The sequence below is a fragment of the Diceros bicornis genome, chromosome 38, assembly GCF_020826845.1.
Source record: "Diceros bicornis minor isolate mBicDic1 chromosome 38, mDicBic1.mat.cur, whole genome shotgun sequence".
In the NCBI taxonomy this organism is placed as follows: domain Eukaryota; kingdom Metazoa; phylum Chordata; class Mammalia; order Perissodactyla; family Rhinocerotidae; genus Diceros; species Diceros bicornis.
The window spans coordinates 29,934,797-29,954,087 of record NC_080777.1 but is presented as its reverse complement, the minus strand read 5'-3'; the positions used below and the strand labels follow the sequence as shown (position 1 = coordinate 29,954,087).

General features: G+C 53.7%; 1 protein-coding gene across 7 annotated transcripts in view; it reads right to left on the bottom strand.

The window, feature by feature from the left end:
• Positions 1 to 19,291, bottom strand: part of NAV1 (neuron navigator 1) — a 235,722-nt gene that overhangs the window by 65,024 nt on the left and 151,407 nt on the right. Inside the window, exon 1 of one of the 7 annotated variants that reach the window (XM_058533789.1) lies at positions 4,532 to 4,769. The exons of the other annotated variants lie outside the window; for them this stretch is intronic. Coding sequence (XP_058389772.1) covers positions 4,532 to 4,605 — 74 coding nt within the window. The 5' untranslated portion in view covers positions 4,606 to 4,769. Of the gene's footprint in view, positions 1 to 4,531; positions 4,770 to 19,291 lie in introns of those variants that run through there. 7 annotated transcript variants of the gene reach the window in all.

Genomic DNA, 19,291 nt, shown 5'->3' with positions numbered 1-19,291 from the left:
AGGATGAATTCTCACATCCTACACATTCTCCACCTGGGTAGAATTATTTGACTCTGCCTTAATGGCAAGGGCATTCTACTATTCCAGACATGAACTTAACTGGAGGAGACACTGACGCCCAGGTCCGGAGGAAACAAGCCAGTCGCGCTATCAGAGGCTCCCAGACAGGATGCCTGGTGGTGCCGAGCACTGACAAATTCATCGAGTGTCTGTTTCAGAGGATTCCGTCTTAGACACGGAGTGTGTGATCTGAGAAGCCACAGTGATGGCGGTCTGGCTGGAGAAGCTGGAAGATGACATACAGCCTCTCAAGTGAGGAAAACTCCTCCTTCTCTCCTCCAATGAGCTCTTGTTCCTCTGGAAAACTCTCATTTTCACTTCACGGCCCAATGAAAATGCCACCTCCTCTGTGAAGCTCTCCCTGACCACTCAAAGTATGGTCCCTTCCTGCTTGGTTCCAGTTACCACACACATGACCTGGCATCAGTTATCCGCTCTCTTCTGTCTGCTCCAGCAGACTGCATCCTCCTGCATTACTCCCCTCATATTTCTCATGATTTGAAATGACGTTATGTATGTATTTGTTGACTTTTATTTACCTGTTTTCACTGCAAGACTGGATACTTCCTGAGGACAGGGACTCTACCGGTCTTGCTGCTCACACTGTATCCCAACAGTGATACAACACAGTACCACAGTGATCCCCTCTACCCCCAGTTCCCAGTGCCTGCCTGCATCTGGGAGGTGCTCACTACAGTGTGAGGAAGGAATGAATGAATCAACACTAGCTCCTCAGGGGCCAGCTCTGTTTCTCTAGCACCTGGCACCATGGCTGGCACAAAGTTATCACATAGTTAAAGCTGAATAAGTAAGGTTTACTTTTTAAAAGAACAATTAAATTTTTAAAATAGTGGTCTATTTTTACATAAATTGCCATCAAAAATAGGATGTATAAATATGCCATCCTAATTAGGATAGAATTTAGACTGAATAGAAATCTGAAGATGGGCAATTAAAAATGCAAGTAAAAATCAAAGATATGCTCTAAGCTGGGAACAGAGAGGCCTCCTCACTGGGGTCTCAGCAAGATGGAAGGAGGGGATGCTAAGGAGAAAAGCAGTCTGAAGAACCCAGGAGAGAACCCTGCTGCCCAGGAGGGCCCTCGGTTGGTGTAACACCACGTGTAAAGCTCCCAGGTTGGAAACACTCTGATCTTCATCTCATCTCTTTGTCATGACTGCCTCCCAAGGAGGTAGACAGTCAGGAGCGAGGCCCATTTTACAGAGAAGCAAACTGAGGCCAAAGGCTAAGCAGCCTCTGTAAGGCCACAGAGCTAATCAGCAGTGGAGCCCGAGTTCCAAATCAGGTCAGCTGACCCCAAGTCCAGTGCTCTGCCCTCCACACCCCACTGCAGTTCCAGGTCAACTCCAGGCCTTTGTGAGGCCTCGAAGACCCTCAACTTCTGCATCTTCAGCATTTAGTATTGCCGGGGCTAGATCAGTGTCAGTGAGAAAAGTCTCCTTATGGTGTGTTTTGGGGTTGGCTTTAGAGTCAGACAGATCTAGGCATGAGGACGAATCCCACTACTCCAACCTTAGGTATGCTGACTTAACCTCCCAGTGCCTCAGTTTCTTCATCTGTCAGCGGGATGATCATAAAATATACCTCAAATGGTTATTGTGGGGACTAAATGAGTGAATGTTTTTAAAGCACTTGGCACAGGTGGTGTTTTAGAGCAACATGCTACTACGGTGGGAAAGGTGACCGGCTCAACCCAGGCTGCTGCCAGTCTCCCTTGTTAGAATCCTTCCTGCCCAGCTCCTCTCTCCTCCTTGCCTCCCAAGCAGAGGCAGGGGCTTTGCAGGAAGAGGTTAAGCCAGCAAGTGTGGTCTGCCTGTGGTGTGCGTGCCTACCGCCACAAAACCCTCTACCAAGCCGCAGCTCAGGGGCTCTGCTGTCCCTAGGCATTGTATCCTCTCACAGGCTGATTCTTGATTCTGTCCAACTGGAAGCCCTCAGCCCCAGGGGTCTCTGTGGGCTGAGAGAGCAGCGGCTGTGAGCGGGTCTTGTTCCCACTGAGCCCCAGGCTCTAGCTAAGGGTCCTTTCCTGGAGGGAGTCCAGGGGTGCTCCATGGGACAGATGCCTAGACTCCAGGCTTCCTACTAGAAGACACCAAAGGATGGCGTCTTCTGGGGCAGGAGAAGAGACAGGTCTCCAGGAGAGACCATGACACTTGAAACTGCAAGAATCATGCTTATGGAGACAGCCTCCCACAACAGATGCAGTAATCCCAGGCATCTCCTCTGAGGAAACGGAGGGGCCAAGGGCTGCTCACAGCTCAACTCCTCAGAAGCTGGCCGTGGAGATACCGGAGGGCCAATTAAGCCATTGGCCCGAGACCTCACATCTTCCCATCCTGCCTCCTTGACAGCTTTCAGGGAACCTGAGCCTGCAGGGAAAGCGTCTCTTTGATCCCTGCTGGCCCCAAATCTAGCATCATTTACAGGGAAAGTTTTGAGCTGCCCCCAGAGCAAGGCTTGGGCTAAGCTCTCCCTCTGTGGATTACAGCCAGGGTAGTTAAATTTTATATTTGAACTCCGGCAATTCGAAGACTGACCTCCACTTTACAACATCCTCTCTCTCCTTGCCTACTAACAATTCCCCCCAAAGCCTCGGGCTTGGATGGAAAGGAAACCACAGGCTCGGCCCAGCCCCGCAGGCAGACACCAGGCTGGGTAGGTGTAACAAGACCTGCTCCTCCCTGGGCTATGGCAGACAGGCCCGCCCTGGCACACCTACCTAGAAGTCATTTCTGGTAAAGAGCTAGGTGAGCACTCACAGCTATGGCCCCAGGTTACATAACTAAGCTCACTGTACAAAGCTAGGTCCCCTGGGGTGGGGTGGGGCGGGGCAGAGCAGAGGAAGGGGGCAGGGAGAATACCAATTGAAAAGAAATGACGGGGTAACCTCGAAAAGGCTGTGGTGTAGGACAGAAGGAGTGACGGGCTCAGGGTAAGGGTGCTTGAATCACCTAGAGAATTTTCACATCTTCCAGGGGTTGGGGAGGAGAAGAACTTAAGAGCAGAGTCAGTACAAACCTTGATTCGGGGGCCACACCCTGCATGGACTTGCAGTAAGTTCTAAGCTGGGGAGGCAGTGGTCAAAGTATGGGAGGAGGTTATGAACAGCCCATCCCTTCTAGCTTCTCCAGGGCCCAGGGACTCAGGGCTCAGCCCAGGATCTCACCAGGAGTAAGAATCCCCAGAGGTCACTAAACAGATCTATTCTCTGTTCATGAACTGGTTCCTCTTATGACATCCCCCACCATCATTTTAGCAGAGTGACTTGACTCCAAGAGTCCCAAGTCACATTCCAGAGGGGCTGCAGTCTGTCCTACTGTGGTGGGGACAAAAAGTTTGGGGCCAGCAGGACTCTGGCTTCCAAGGGGCTCCCTTCCCATGCTCGCCCGATTCTTTTGCTTAGCCCTAAGCCTGTGAGTTCAGAGCTGCAACAGAGCTCCTGGAGAGCCCTGGGGGCTCCCTCCAGGACCCTGTGGAAGCAGGAGGGGGTGTTACAGGGTGCAGCTAGGCTCCAGGGCTGAGGACTTGAGGAGGTTTGGGGGTGGGAGCGGTCACAGCCCCAGGCATCCGGCCTCCATTCAGCTCCCTAATCACCAACTTCCCTCAGCCCCAGGTCTGAGGGAGGCTGAGGGGAGGGAGGGTGGACACTGGGGCGGGAAGCTCCCAGAAAAACCAGAAGGCATCAGCCCTCTTTCTCTGGGCTGGAAGTTCCTAATCCTCTCTCAGAAGTGGAATTCCCAAGTCAGCTCTGAGGGTCGGGACTGTGGGCACACTCACTCCTCCTTCAGGAAGGAGCCTCTGTGCACCCTTCTCCTTACAGGACCCCGTGCTATCCCCCACAGTGCTTCTCCCCAAATCTCGGGGGCTCCATCCCTTCATGGAGTAGGGCCCCAGGCTTCACTCCCTCTCAGAGGGATCCGACTGGCTGTGTGTGGGGTCACGAATTCGCTCTCCCACCCCCAGGTCTCACCTTCCCGCCTCCCACCACCTCCTTTCACCCCAGGAGGCCCCCGACGCTTCCGGGGTTAGAGAAAACCACCCTGAGCCGGTCTAGGGCTGCAGCCCCCTCCCCGCCCTCTCCAGGCCCCCAGCACCCCCGTCCCCCACCCCGGCCCCCCACACTGCAGCGGCGACCGTCCAAGTTCAATCAAGTTGTGCTATTGTCTCAGCCTCATCGCCGTCTCCGGGGAGCCCCGCGCCCTGCCTTCTCCGTCCTCTCCCTAGCCCCCCCTCCCACCTCCTCCGCCCCCAGTGCCAGCAGGCCCTGTGTGGGGGCCAGAGGCTCCGGCGGCGCTGGCACTGCCCCTGCGGGAGAAGCGAGCGCCAAGACCCTCCTTCCCGCGGACCCCACGCCCACGCCCGAGGCTGCGGCTGCGGCGGAGTGGGGGGCGCGCGCGACAGGGCCTACAAACGTGACCCCCGGACTGCGGTCGGCGAGGCGGGCGCTTACCTGCGGGCCAAATTCACCGTCCTCCCCGACCTGGGCAGGGGCAGATGCAGCATCTTCCCAGCTCGGGCGGCCATGCGCTGGGCAGCCTCAGGCGACCCCGGGAAGGCGGACTCTGCACCCGGGCAGATGTACCCCTAGAAGGCGGACCCCGTGCAGGCGCAGCCCGGGCAAGGAGACCCAGACCGGCGCACCCCGAGAAGCCGGACCTCGAACCGGGACGTGGGATCCGCGCACGCGAGGACAGAGCCCGCCCCCCGCGCACCCGGCCCCGCGCACTTACGGCTCCAGCTGTTCTTAAAGCGACAGAGCCCCGTCTCCCGTCGCCGCCTGCTGTCCCGAGCGCGCGACTCCGGCTGCGCGCGGGCTCTTTAACGCCCGGAACAGGTAGACAAAGGGCCACTGCAGCCCTGCCGTCCGGCGGCCTCCAGCCTAGGGGTGCGCACGGGGCTGGGGGCCGCGACCTCCCCCGACTGCCCCGGCGCTAACCCCTGGGACACCAGTGCGTCCCCGGGCGCGCTTACTGGGGCGCACAGGATAAGGGGGTGTGGGCAGCGGGGCGTCTCCAGGTGTCGAGCACGGGAAGCCCACGTGCGCGGTACCAGCTGGGGAGGCCTGGCTGAGCCCTCCCCAGAGAGGGCTTCCTCCCGGCCCCTGCTGGCCCCTGTCCAGGCTTTTAAAATTGATCAGAATAAGGGCCTGGGATCAGTCCATGCCTATCAGCACACGTGGAGGTGGGGGTGCATATAGCCGGAGGTGAGCTCAGGAACTGCTCAGTTTACAGAGAGGGGGGTGGGATGGTGCGACCCCCTCAGGTGCCCACAACCTGAGGGCTGGGGCCTAACCTTTCTCCCGCGCTGGGGAATCGTTGGGGCGAAAGGGGTGCGTGTTGGCGGGAGCTGGTGGGGGAAAAAGGACTGTTCACACCATGCGGGGGTCTGTGCCTTCATCCAGGAGGCACTTGCAGAGGCTTGAAGCTTTTAGCGCAGAGTATGGAAAAAACAGAGGGACCCAGGAGCAGGGCTCTCCCCCTGAGCCCCTCTCCCCTGGGGTCTCCCTGGTAACTGAGCTCTCCCTGTTCCAGAGAATGAGGAGAGCTGCACAGGTGCCCGCTTCTTCCAGGCCTCATTCCTTGCTCCTGGAAGGGATCAGTGTCTCCCGTTGGGTCCCAGTCCCGATGTGACTGGACAAACTGGGAAGGCTACCTTTTAGAAATGGACAGATTATATCTGCCATTTCTTTAAGCAACAAAAACAGCAGCAATGATTTTTTTTTTAAAGCCACCCACCAAGTACTGAACTAAGATGACCGGGAAGCACAGAGCAGCAGTTGTCTCTGGCACGTGGGCAGCCTGGTGTGGCTGAGCCGCACACAGAGGTCCAGGCCACCTGCGTTCACTTTAGCTTTCTGAGCCCCCCACAAATGTTAAGGGAGGGGTGGGCCTGGCCTGGTGGCATAGCAATTAAGTTCATGCACTCCGCTTCAGCGGGGCAGCCCAGGGTTCACAGGTTCAGATCCTGGGCTTGGACCAACACACTGCTTATCAAGCCATGCTATGGCAGGCATCCCATATAAGTAGAGGAAGATGGGCATAGATGTTAGCCCTGGGGCCAATCTTCCTCAGCAAAAAAGAGGAGGATTGGCATCGGATGTTAGCTCAGGGCTAATCTTTCACACACACAAAAAAAAAATTGTTAAGGGAGGGGAGACACACTCCTCTTGAGACCCTGCCTCCTCCCCAGCAGTTAAAGAGTTCTGGATGGTGCTCTGAGTCCTGGGAATGGACCTTCCCCTTAAAGCCCACCTCGCTCCAGTCTCCTGACCACCCAGTGCTGCTGATGTGGGGCTGCGGCCCTAAGGGGTGACTCCCATTCTCAGAGGGTGGGAACCCTGCAGAGGGGGCTCTCTTTCAGGATCCCTGAACTGTCCGTCTAGGTTGCAGAGGGGTTGTTGTTTCTGAGGATGCGCACTGTGGCCAGCTGTCTGATTGTGCTTTGAGATCAAAGGGGAGTAAGGGCTGCAGCAATCCCAGCACCCATCCCGCAGGCCCCCAGTGGGAGGCACGTCGACTTTTATTTTTATTCCCTTTATTCTTTGGGGAGATGCATCGGGTCCCAAGCAGACCAGCTTTGAGGACAAATGGGAGCAAGGCAGGTGGTTCTCTCCAGCACATTCTCCCATCTCAGTCCAGGTGGGGTCCCTGGACCAGCCCCTGTCCTGGTGATGTCCCCAGCATCCCCTCCTCAGCACCACCCTACATGGAGATTCTGCCCCTGCAGCTGTGTTGGGCTGCCCTGGGTCATCTGGGGAACAGCTTCTGGTGACGCGCACCATAAGGGATTCTCTTTAGCCTCAGCCAGCACGGAATCCTGAGTAAAATGACTTTGTCTCAGCCAGAGGAATGTCACCAGCAGGGGATGTTTTTCTCCAGATCAAGCTGTGCGTTTTCCATACGGTTTCCTCCTTTGCTGCTTTCTGGTCAGAGCCTGGAGGGAGGGAGATGAGGCCTGGAAGGGGCACAGGGTTGACTCGGAGGGACGAGAGTCTTCAGTGCAGGAGACCGAGCTGTCCCTGGACATTCCTTCACAGCCCCACAGAGCCTGTGTGGCCCTATGCCCTTTCCTCTCGCCTGGCAGCCTGCCTGCCCTCCCTCCACCCTCCCCTCCCCGTGCATTTCACCCCCCACAGGGACTGGGGGACAGAAAGAGAGAAGTCTCAGCCAGCAGCTCAGCTCACAGGAGGGGCTCTCAGCTTTCTGAGTCCTCGCTAAGAGGATTCTAGACTAGGGGGTCTCTGAACCTCCTTCTCCTTGGGACAGATTTCTGTGCTGCTGGAACCCACAGAATCTGAGGTTTCTCTCTCTACGTTCCTCTTGCCTTCTCGAGGAGGAGGGTGGGTTCCATGGCACTGTCTGCCTTCCTCCACCTGGTGAGCCACCTTCTCGCCTGATGGAGCAGGTCCTGGAGGCTCTGCCACTTAAATGAATAGCGTGCAGGCCAGCTCCAGCTATCTCCAGCCCCCGAGCCAGGGCGCTTTGTGCAATGGACAGCAGCGCGGGAGGGAAGGCTGCTTGGGGGTTTTGTGAAGACAGGAAAACAGCGCCCCTGAAGAGGCCCTGCCCTGGCCCATCACGGGGTAGGCAGAGTTGGGGAAGGGTATTGTGGCCTAGTTGCCTTGACACAGTGGGAGGCATGCAGGGGGTGACTCAGAGCTCTTCTTTCTGGCTCCCTGGCCGCGTGGCTGTGGCTTGGGTAGAGGGAGTGGGGGCCAGCAGAGGTGCACATGGTGGAGAGGGAGACGCCTGCTGAAAGGGAGCGGGGAGGCAGGCACTTTTCTGGAAAGAAAACCCGGCCAGAGAGGGAGAGAAGAAAAAGGCCCGTCTATCTCAGATAGGCCTCCTCTGTCTCCTCTGGCGCTTCTCCTCCAGGAGCCCTGGCAGCCATGATCTCGTTTGTCTCCTGTGCCAGGGCCAGCAGAGTGGCTCATTCCAGGGGGAAACTGAGGCATGGAAAGGCCAGGAAATATCCAGAGTGGAGGGCAGAGCCCAGGCCAATATGCAAGAGGTCCTTCAGCCAGATTCCCGTGGGGGGTGATCCCCTCCCCCACCACCTCTGAGGATGTCTGGAGCCACCTCGGCTCTGGCCCACGGTCCTCTGGACTGTGCTCCATTTCCAACAGAGACCTGCAGAGAGGTCTGTGGGAGGCTCTGGTGGTTTCCCTGACAATCATCTCAAAGGTTGTTGGGGTTGGTTAGAGCAAGACAAGAAAAAGAGACTTTCAGGAAATTCCATGTGGTCTGAGTGGGTTCCAGTGTCACCTGCCTGGGGCCTGACCACACCCCTGATCTCCTGGTATGCCCCAGAAGTGAGACCCTTGAGAAGACTAGGGCCCCCGGGTGGGTGTCCGCTCTGTCCCTTGACCTACCCTCACTTCCCTCTTCCCCATCAAGTAGGAGGCTGTTTACTTCCTTAGCTAGAAAGGCTCTGCCCCTCCACAAGTCTTGGCCAGTCAGAGATGCTCCCTGGGGACTTTGGGGGAAAGCCAGCCTGAGACCCCACCACATCCTGGCCAGGCTGCGCTGGCAGCATCTTGGCAGAGGCAGAACAAAGAGCGTTTCACTGTGTGGAGAGGGGTGATGAGAAAGAGAAGGAATTAGACCAAAACAGAGGGACAGGGACAGGGGAGAAAGGACTTAGGGGAGTCAACCCTGTGATCACTCTGCGGGGGGATCCTATGCTGTCCTGGGGAATGACCTGGCCACATCTCTAATCCTGGCTTTTAAAAACTTACCCCCAGGTCCCCCAATCACCCCACCGAATCCCAGAGAATCATCTGCTGTGACCTTGATGGAGACATCTACCACAGTCATTCCCAGCGTATGTAGCACTTTCACATCCAAGGTGACACAGGTGTTATTATAGTTGTTTAGAACATGAAACCCAGACAGGTTAAGACAGTGGCCTTGGGTACTTTGGCCACCTGCGTGGAAGCCGTGACGACATTAGTCCCGGGCCAGGGATCACTCTCGACTAGATCTCCAGTGGGTTTCTTGACCTCTCAGGGGATCTGAGTTTTCAAGAGCTCCTTGTGCACGACCCCGGAGAGGTTCTCTCCACTCCTGACCTAGCAAGATTGTCCCTTTCCTCACCAACCTCCAGGCCCTTCCTGGAGGACATGCCAGGGAGCCCAGAATAGCTCCACTTCATGTGGTCAGAGAATCCAGAATGTCAGAGCCGAAAAAAGTCTCTGGAGATCATCTGGTTCACATATGGAGGAAATTGAGCTCAGAAAGGAAAAGTGACTTGCTCAAGGCCCTTCTACAGAAGCCAGGCTTCCTGACTCCCAGGGCAGTGTTCTTTCTACTAGTCAATGCTGCCATTTCTCACCAACTCCCTCCCTGGGCCAGCCTGGGCTCAGATGGAAAGGTTTTGAGGGTAGTGGGAGAGTCTGGATGGGGGCACTGGAGTCAGGAGATGCCCAGTGGAGGGTCCCAAAGCCTCGCCCTAATCCCAGCTGAGACGTCTCTGGGGAAGCACATGAGCCTGCTGGAGGACAGGGTCCTGTTCCCGCCTGTGTTCCTGCTCTGCAAATATTTATCCAACCTCTGAGGAGCCCTGCCCCTCTCATCACCCCCCAGCTGGGCGAGGCGGCCCAGAGGAAGCTCCCCTGCCAGGTCTGAGAGAGTGAGCTACTGTTCTCCTCCCACCATCCCAAACATCAGTCTCTGTGTGGTTCTGAGCACGCGGGACAGATGAGACAATGGGGACGGAGACAGGAGAGAGGCTGCCTCCCCAGTAAAGGCCTGATGGGCCGTCAGCTGGCCTCCCTGGGCAGAAGCGCACACGTATGTGTGTGCGTGTGTGTCTATAATCCCTCCAGCTCAGGTCCCTGAGGCCAGACGCAATGATTCCAGAACAACCTGAGCACCTGCTGCCCCAGGTTCTCTGCTACCAAGTTGGATCACTAATCTCCGGAGAGAAAGAAAAATAAAACCTTATATGATTTGAGAAGGCACTGTAAATATATGGCCTCCATTTATCCTCCAAACCCTTCACACCACTTCCACCTCTATGTCCCTGGCTAACCGCGTCTTCTCTCACAGTGATCATCTCAACCACGTCCTGTCCATGCTTCCAGGCTTCCCTGGTTCCCTGTGGTCATTCTCCTCATCGTAGCCAGGCAGATGCTTCGCAAAACATGTCAGATCTTGTTCCTCTCCCTGAGAACTTCCCTTGGCTTCCCCTCTCCCCACAAAGTCCTCCCCGTGGTGTCCAAAGCCCTTTATTACCTGGCCCCTGGCTACCTCCTGATCTGACCTCATTTCTAACTACTCTCCCCTTGTTTGCTCTGCTTCAGCCACACTGACCTTGCAGTTCCTTGAACACAAGCCCGTGCTTGCCTCAGGGCCTTTGCACATGCTCTTCCGTGCACAGTTTACCAGAGATGCCTTCCCTGACCACCCAATCTCAAGCAGCCCCACCCATCCCTCTCTGCCCCTACCCTGCTCTATTTTCCCTCGTGACATACAGCACCACCTAATCTACTACATATTTATTTGTCTGCTTGATTGGCATCTCTTTTTGGTGTGTGAGTTTAAGAACATGTCTGTTTTTTCTCCTGATGTATCCCAAGTGTCTGGTGTAGTAGGTCTCTACAAACATTTGTTGAATATATGAATAAACACCATGAGGTGGGCATTATTATCATCCTTCCTTCCAGACAGTGAGACTGAAGCACAAGGAGGCGAAGTAACTCATCCCAGGTCACGCAGGTAATGAGTGGCAAACCAAGGATTAAATTCAGGTCAGACGGACTCCAGAATGTTCCACAGACTTTGCCACCCTGCCTCCCAAGAGCAGGAGACAAACCACAAGGACTGATGGAGACATAAGAGACTGTAGCTGCTGCCTCCCAGACTTCGGGGGCACCTGCTCAGAGCCAGGAAGGGCAGCATCTCAGCTGGAGCCACACACCAGGAGCTCCGTGTCCCAGCTACATCCAGACCACGGGGGCCATCTGAGGAAAGTTCACTCCCACGTGGGCACAGGGCGGCGGCTGTCCCCGGGGCCCCTCTGTGGAGGCTTATGGCTTGGAAAGGGACGGTGACAGCAGATGACAAGCTCTGTCCCTTCTCTAATGACACTCGGCAGGACGCCAGTGGTCCTGGGAGGCCCTGCTGCTAGACGTCCCACCACTCAGGTCTGTCCATGTGGCCGTGGACGTGCAGAGGGTGTCATTCTTGAATTGCCCCGTGATCAAACCTACAGGGGCTGAGAGAGAAGCCAGACAGGCTGGGAGATTGAGGAAGTTGACCAATGAGAAGAGGGGCCGGGGGAGAGAGCTGGAAGAGAGGGAGCAGTCAGGAGAAGCCGGCAGGAACTGGGTCGGAGATGTGTCCCTATCTTCCAGGCTGGAGATGCCCCACAAGAAAGGGGGGACTGGGCACAAGACAGACCCCTTTTAAAGCGAGGTGGCCCAGGGAAGCAGGAAGGGTGGGTGGGTGACAATCCGTTGGCCCTGCTCTGGCTCAGGCTCCAGGCTGAGTGCAGGGTCACTCCCCAACTCTGCAGAGTCCCTCCCCTCGCAGACACTACCTGTTGGGGTCTGCACACCCCTGCGCATCGGCGGGCACGTCCTCCGTCCTCTGCCCGTCCAGCTAGTGCACACACAGCCTCTTTGTATCGCCCGCCTCTCACACACGTGATCGGATGTGTCCGGCACAGTATCTGTCTGTCTCTCATCCCTCCTTGGCGTGCACATCACGAAGCCTGGCTTGGTTTATCTGTGGCACAGGCCCTGACATCCGCTCTCCTACCTTGTCTCTCCCCTACCCCATCTTGCACAGTCAGTAAGTGTCGATCTGTCCCTTACATAGCTACGTGCTTTGGGTCCCTCTGGGTCTGGCTCTCTCTTTCTGCCTGTTTGCCAATCCAGACTTCTGTGCATCTGCCTGGGCTCGACTCATCATCGCCCCAACACAGAGGCAAGAACAATTCAGTCCCGCGGCCTCTTCAGGGCACCCCCATGCACAGCTCAGTGGGTAAGTCCTCTGCCTGGCCTGCTGGCCTGTCTTCAGCAGCAGTGAATGGTCTTTTGCTGTCTGGCCAGACACATCTGATAGCCTAGAGGCCAGAGCTGCCCCTCATGAACATCCTGGGACAGCTCAGCCTTTGAGCCAGAGTCAACAAGACTTGTATTCACACAGGCTTGGGCTGTTCCTCTGCCCTTGGCCCTGAGCTCCTGGCTGTGGTGACTTTGTGGCTCTCCACAGCAAGACCCTATCCTGAAGATGGAGAGGTCAGTTAGGGGCATTCCAGGACGGGGTCTCTAACAACGATTCATTGGTCAGTCAACAGCATGGCCTTAGAATCTGTGCTGCTGGGTGCTGAGAGGTAGTAGAGAGAAGACAGGGCCTCTGTCCTGGGGAAGCTCCTGCTCCAGTGGAAGGCACGGGATCCCTGCCCCCAACATGCTCCCAGGCTTTGGGGGCGCATGGGCTGCCCACGGAGGGAAAAGGCTTCGCGGTGCGCACAGCAAGGCAGTGGGCGTACCAGGAAGAGCACGAATGCAGGAGTCGGGTGGCCTAGGTTCTGCTCTGCTGCTGCCACTTTCAAGTTTCAAGTTACGGGATCCTGGTAAGCCAGTTCAGCCAAGTTCCAGCTTCCTCATTTGTAAATTGGGAGAAAGAATACCTAACTCACAGTGTTGTAAAGATTAAATAAGATAATGCCATATTAGTGTTTTTATAAACCGTATGTGCGGTGCAATTGTTAAGGAATCATAAAAGCACAAGTTACTACAGTACAAATTACAGACACACATTCCAGGACAACCCAGAGTCAGACAGCAACATCCCGCAGCAGGATGAATCAGGGCATTGGGCAACTGGGCATCACCAACCAGGCGGGAGAGTGCCTCTCCAAGGTCCTTCATAGTTTTGGTTTTAGGAGCCAACAAAAGAAGGGAGAGAGGTAACATTTAACCAGCACCTACTGCATACCTAGTGTAGTAACATAGTATCTTCTATAACATCCTGACAACAATCCTATGTCAGTGTTACTAGAATGGATCCAGTTTTCCCAAAGCCTCGGAGTTGGGATCTGAACCCAGGCCTGTCATACTTCCAAACTTGTGCTCTCTCTGTAATATCAGATTGCATGGAATTTCCAGACACCATGCGAGCCCAGCCAGCTTATCAGAGAACAGAAGGTTTGTGGGGAAAAGAAGGAGGCTGACAATTGGAGGAGAGACAAGGGGACAGGCGGGCAGGTGGGCAGGGCTGGTGGGGAAAAGCCAAAACCATGGCAACAGCTTCCTCAACCCCTTGTCCACCTTGACTGTCAACCAAACTGTGTGTCATCACACTCAGTGAAACCCCAGCAGCTCAACTGTAGGTTACTAGGACACACCAGAGGAGGGGCCCCGCCTCAGCCTATCAGTCACCATGGCAACCAGCCTGCCTCCAGCTGCCCCTCTGGAGTACCTGGTTCTCTCTAACCTTCGCCGACCGCTGGGTTTGAACAGACACTGAGATGCCGATTAACCCACAGGGACCTAGGAGTGCAGTCACTATTGTTTGAAGAATTAAGGGCTGTTTCAAGAGCTGGGGCTCTCTGAAGATACCCCTTCCCTCCCATCAGACCCAGGAATCTGACTCCATATGCTCCTTCCCTCCCTCCCTCTTTATAATTGATGCCATTTGTGTCCCACCTGCGGTCACTGTTCCCATAGGTGCCAAGAGAACTCTGCAGGCACCTGTGACTGTCAGCCTGAGGGACTGCTCTCAGCCCGTGTGGAGCAGGCTAGGGAAGCCGGGACGCAATGGGAGTTGAGAGAGAAACATCCACACTCCCCTGCCCTCTGGGTGGGGCGACTCTGAGGGGTGTCCCAGGTAGTCTCCCAGAAGTCCCTCAGCCCCGGTTCCCACAGCAGTGACCTGCACAGGGACATACCTGCATTGGCTGCCCTTCTCTTCCGACTCACTTCCCACCCCCATCAGGCCTTTCTGGACTCATCACCCAAATAAACCACCTGCCCTCAAATCCTCATCTCCAGTCGGCTTCTGGCGGACCCCAGCCCACGATACTCTCCATATACGACAAACAAGTCTGAGTGAGGGACAGACAGCCCAGTTAGCCAGGTCATGATGGGAAAGAGGCCGCGTTCTCTTGTGTGACCCTCTGCACAACTAGCTTAGCTGTCCTGCACGACCACATGCTGAACCCATGGCCCAGAAGTCACTGGGTGCTGTGCAAACCACAGATGGGCACCGTCTGCCACATGAGAGCGTTGTATGAACAAGTGTAACTGGGTCAGGACATGCCCACCTTGCTTGGCAAACCACTTAGTCTGTCGTCTTCCTAGGGAGGATCAGAAACATCATCTTCAAGCATGAAGGTTAACACACACTTTCCCAAGCAAACCACTTAGTCTGTCGTCTTCCTAGGGAGGATCAGAAACATCATCTTCAAGCATGAAGGTTAACACACACTTTCCCAAATACCGTGTTATCATTGAGAACGTGCGTGTGAGGCTGAGGTCCATCAACCTGCTGCCGTCTGTTATCAAACGGCTGACAAACAACAGCGAGCGTTTGTTGACACTTGTTATGTATGAAGTAGGGTATTGACTAATCTACTCATCACATCTATCTTACCTGGTAGCACCATTAACTCTCCACATTTCTCAGCTGAGATACTGGAGCAGAGGGAGAAGAGCTCACCCAAACTCACACAGCCAGTCAGAGGAGCCAGGATTCCACCCCAGGCAGTCCAGCCACGAGCCTTCACTGCACACCACCCCGGCCACACTGCCAACATGCAGCACGCCTGTATTGGTTAGCCTGCTCTCAAAGCTGTGTATTTAACCACACAGCACGGGACTAAAAGAATATTAAGGCAGTGTTAAAAGCAAAATAAGATCATCCTCACCACAGAGGTCAAAGCCCAGATTCAGTGAACTCATCTGCCAAGTGTAAGACATCTAACTCTGTGTCTCTAGTAGCCTCTAACGAAGACAGAGGCCATCAATTAAATGAACACAACAGTCAGTTGAGATCAGAATCATGTATTTCAAACCAAGAGCCCTTTTTACTTTTCAAAAAACTCATATGTTCTTTTCCACTAGATCTTCACAAGGTAAAAATGCTCACCTCTTTATAAATGAACGAACTAAGACTCAGAAAGATTAGGTGACTTGCTCAGCGCCACACGGCAAGCTAGAGGGGTGCTTAGGATGGAACTCCAGCTCCCTAGATTAGCCCAGTGCTCCTTCCCTGCACCACAGAGAAGCATCAGCCAAAGCTATGGGTGTGAAGCTGCAGGTCAACGCTGTAATTGTGGATGTCACCCCCAAAAGAGGCAGCACCCTCTGTCTGCTTCAACCACACATCACTTCTTTTGCTGTGAACCCAGCAGGCATCCTACCTCCCTTTTGGATTTGAAGGTCTTCAAGGACAGAAACTGAGTTTCCTTCCTGAGCTTGAATGTTGGGTCCCTCCCCAGTGGCTCCCTACCGCCCTCTGCCCCTATCCTTGTGTTCCATTGGCAAAAGGCAGGCCCGGTCCAGCTGCTTACTAGGTGGGAAGCCTCAAGAACTGCCAGGAGACAGAGAAGACGAAGGCAGAAGAAGAAGACCCTCCTCCCCACCCACTCAAATCCAGACGGCTCCTCTTCTCTTTTTGCAAACCCTACAAACCCAGTGCCCACTGCAAGGGAATTCTTGCTGCTGACGGTGGTTGTGTTGGGCATCCTGGGGTAAGCCAGTCGGACGTCAGCCAAACTGGACAGCAGCGAATGAGGCTCCTTCGCAGGAGGGTGGCTGTGGAGGCTGAGGCCCGCTTAGCAAGGCTGGGAGGTGTCTCTTTAAGGTTTGGGCTCATGGCCTCTGGGAGCAGAGAGCCAGCCTGGGAGAAGGCAGGGCCTACGGTTTATTTTATCTGACATTTTTCAACGTCAGGACACTTCAGAGCCAAGGAGGAAACGAGTCCCATCTGTTCCCGAGCGCTCAAGCACAGTTCAAGAGGACAGGCTGGGGAAGGGAGGGGCAGGTGAGGAGGCAGCAAAAAGACTGGGACATCCAGCCTCACACTCGGAGCAGGAACCACCTAAGGAGAGACATAGGGCACAGCAGACGGTCACCAAGAAATCCTACTGTCACCCAACACACACCCACAGAGCCTTCTCAAGATGGGGCCTGCTGGCTCTGTCTAAGGTTCTGCGGCCCTGGCATAGGTTGCTGGACATGACACCACTCTGTACAAGTGAATGGCGCCCCCTGGAGGTGTGTGACATGGCAGGACTGCTGCTGGCTCTGCCCAGGATTCCTGCCCATTAACCTGCAAAGCTCAGACACGCCTGCCCAGGCTACCATTCACAAAGACAGAAATGGAGACGCTGAGAAGTAAATCCGAGTCAAAGCAGGAGGGGATGGGGAAGGCCGCCTGACCTCCTTCCCCTCTGGGCACAGTGGCCCCTAGGCCTGGCGGCTGCATTCACCCCTGCAGGGCGTCTGTCTTCTGCACCTCCCGCGCCAGCCCTGGGCACCCGGGTTGGGAAGGACAGAGGGCTGCCGAACTTATCTTCTTACTTAGATTAAATTCCAGACCTCCCTATTTTTAGAAAAACAAATTCCTTTTCTCTTTTCAAGAGGTAGGAATGTCCCGAGCTGTCATCTCAGACAGTCAGCAGCCAGCTTAAAGTTGTCACAATGTTGTGTTTGGATGTCACCCTGGCGGGACTAGTGTCAGGCAGTGACCCATCCAGGTGCCAGATTTTAAGAGGATCGTTGACAACTTGAGAGTTTCCAGAGGAGGGTGACCAGGATAATCAGGAGCCAGAAAACTGGGTCATTTAAGCAAGTGCTGGAATAGCTGGGGACTTTTTTTTTTTTTTTTTGATCTAAAGAAGAGAATCTCTGAGCCATCATTAAGAACATGTTGAAATATTTGAATGAAGATTTACACTTAATTCTATTTTTCCCAGACGACAAAATTCAAATCAATAGGCAGAAGTAACAGTGAGGCAGATTTCTGGTGAATATTCAGAAGCTTTCTGATAATTTTATTCTATCTGAAATGGAATAAGCTCCCTGTCAGTGTGCCTACGTGAGTCAAGGCTGAAAGACCAACTCTCAGGGACACTATAAAGAAGATTCTTGTACTTCATGGGAAGATGGACTGATCCAAAGTCACTGAGAAGCTTTAGAAAAATATGGCTTCCTGGGGAGCAGAGAATCTGCTTGGGAGGTCTGGGATGAGACTTGGAATCTGTATTTTTAAAAAGTCCCATCAGCTATAAAACTCAGAAGAAAATACAGGGGAAAAGGTTTATGACAGTGGATTTGGCAATGATTTCTTGGATGTGACACCAAAAGCACAGGCAACAAAAGAAACAATAGATAAACTGGTCTTCATCAAAATGAAAAACTTTTGTGCATCAAAGGACACTATCAACAGAATGAAAAGACAACCTACAGAACAGGAGAAAACATCTGCAAATCATACGTACGATAAGAGATTAATATCTGAATATATAAAGAACGCCTACAACTCAACAACAACAAAACAACCCAATTAAAAAATGGACAAAGGATTTGAATAGACATGTCTCCAGAGAAGATATACGAATGGCCAATAAGCACATGAAGAGATGCTCAACATCACTAATCATTAGGGAAATGCAAATCAAACCACAATGAGATATCACTTCACACCCATTAGGATGGCTACTATTAAAAACACAAACAGAAAATAATAAGTGTTGATGAGGAAGTGGAGAAATTGGAATGCTGGTGCATTGCCAGGGGGAATGTAAAATGGTGCAGCCCCTGTGGAAAACAGTATGGTGGTTCCTCAAAATATTAAAAATAGAATTACCATATGACCCACTAATTCCACTTCTAGGTATTTGCCCAAAAGAACTGAAACCAAGGGCTTGAAAGGATATTTGTACACCAGTGTTCATAGCAGGATTATTTACAACAGCCAAAGGTGGAAACAACCCATTGACAACTGAATGGATAAACAAAATGTGGTCTATCCACACAATAAAATATTATTCAGCCTTAAAAAGGAAGGAAATTCTGACACATGCTACACACGGATAAACCTTGATGACATCACACTGAGTAAAATAAGCCAGTCACAAAATGACAAATACTGTATGATTCCACATATACGAGGTCCCTTGAGTAGATAAGTTCATAGAAACAGAAAGTAGTACGGTGATGCTGGGGGCTGGGGGAGGGGAAAATGGGGAATTTTTGTTTAATGGGGACAGAGTTTCAGTTTGGGAAGATGAGAAAAGTTCTGGAGATGGATGGTGGTGACGGTTGCACAACAGTGTGAATATACTTATTGTCATCAAACTGTACACTTAAAAATGGTTAACATACTAACCATATATAAAAAACATTTAACACAATTTTAAAAATACATAATTTTTTAAAAGCATATGATTATTTTGGCAGCAACAGCAGTTCACCTTCCCCATGTTTGAGGAATTCGCCTCCCCTGAACTCACACGGATTGGTGACCCAGGAAAGGCCTGGTGTTGGCTGGAGCAGAGAGAGATGACCCGGCCTGAATGTGGTCTGGGGAAGAGCCCCCGGGGGGATGATCTCCCAAGATAACTGAGAGCACTGAGTCACCATCGTGTCTCATGGCTCAGTGATAGCTTGTGGCTGATCATGTCACCCAGTGGAGGACAGGGAGGCCCATCGGTCAGCGCACCTCTCCCACTGGCCCCATGTTGGGAGCTCCTGGTCGGCAGAAATGCGAATGGCAGGGGCCAGCCCTATGGTGTAGCAGTTAAGCGAGAGCGCTCTGCTGCTGGCAGTCCGGGTTCGGATCCCAGGCGCGCACCGATTCACCGCTTGTCAGGCCATGCTGTGGCGGCGTCCCATATAAAGTGGAAGAAGATGGGCACAGATGTTAGCCCAGGGCCAGTCTTCCTCGGCAAAAAGAGGAGGATTGGGATGGATGTTAGCTCAGGACTGATCTTCCTCACATACACACACACAAAAAGCGAATGGCAATGGGCAGTGGCTGATGGGGGTGTATGGGGTGTCACCGCAGGGGTGTCACCACGGGGGTGAGAAGGGAAGCATTGCGGCCCACCTCTACGAGGAACAGCTCTACCCATCTTATGAACAGGAAAAATAATTTTCTAGATTACAAAACCTGGATGGAAACCCCACAGGATGGGAGGACCAGAAAGAGGCTGAGCTATAGTGTCTCAGGTTTGCATTTTCTCTTCAGGATTT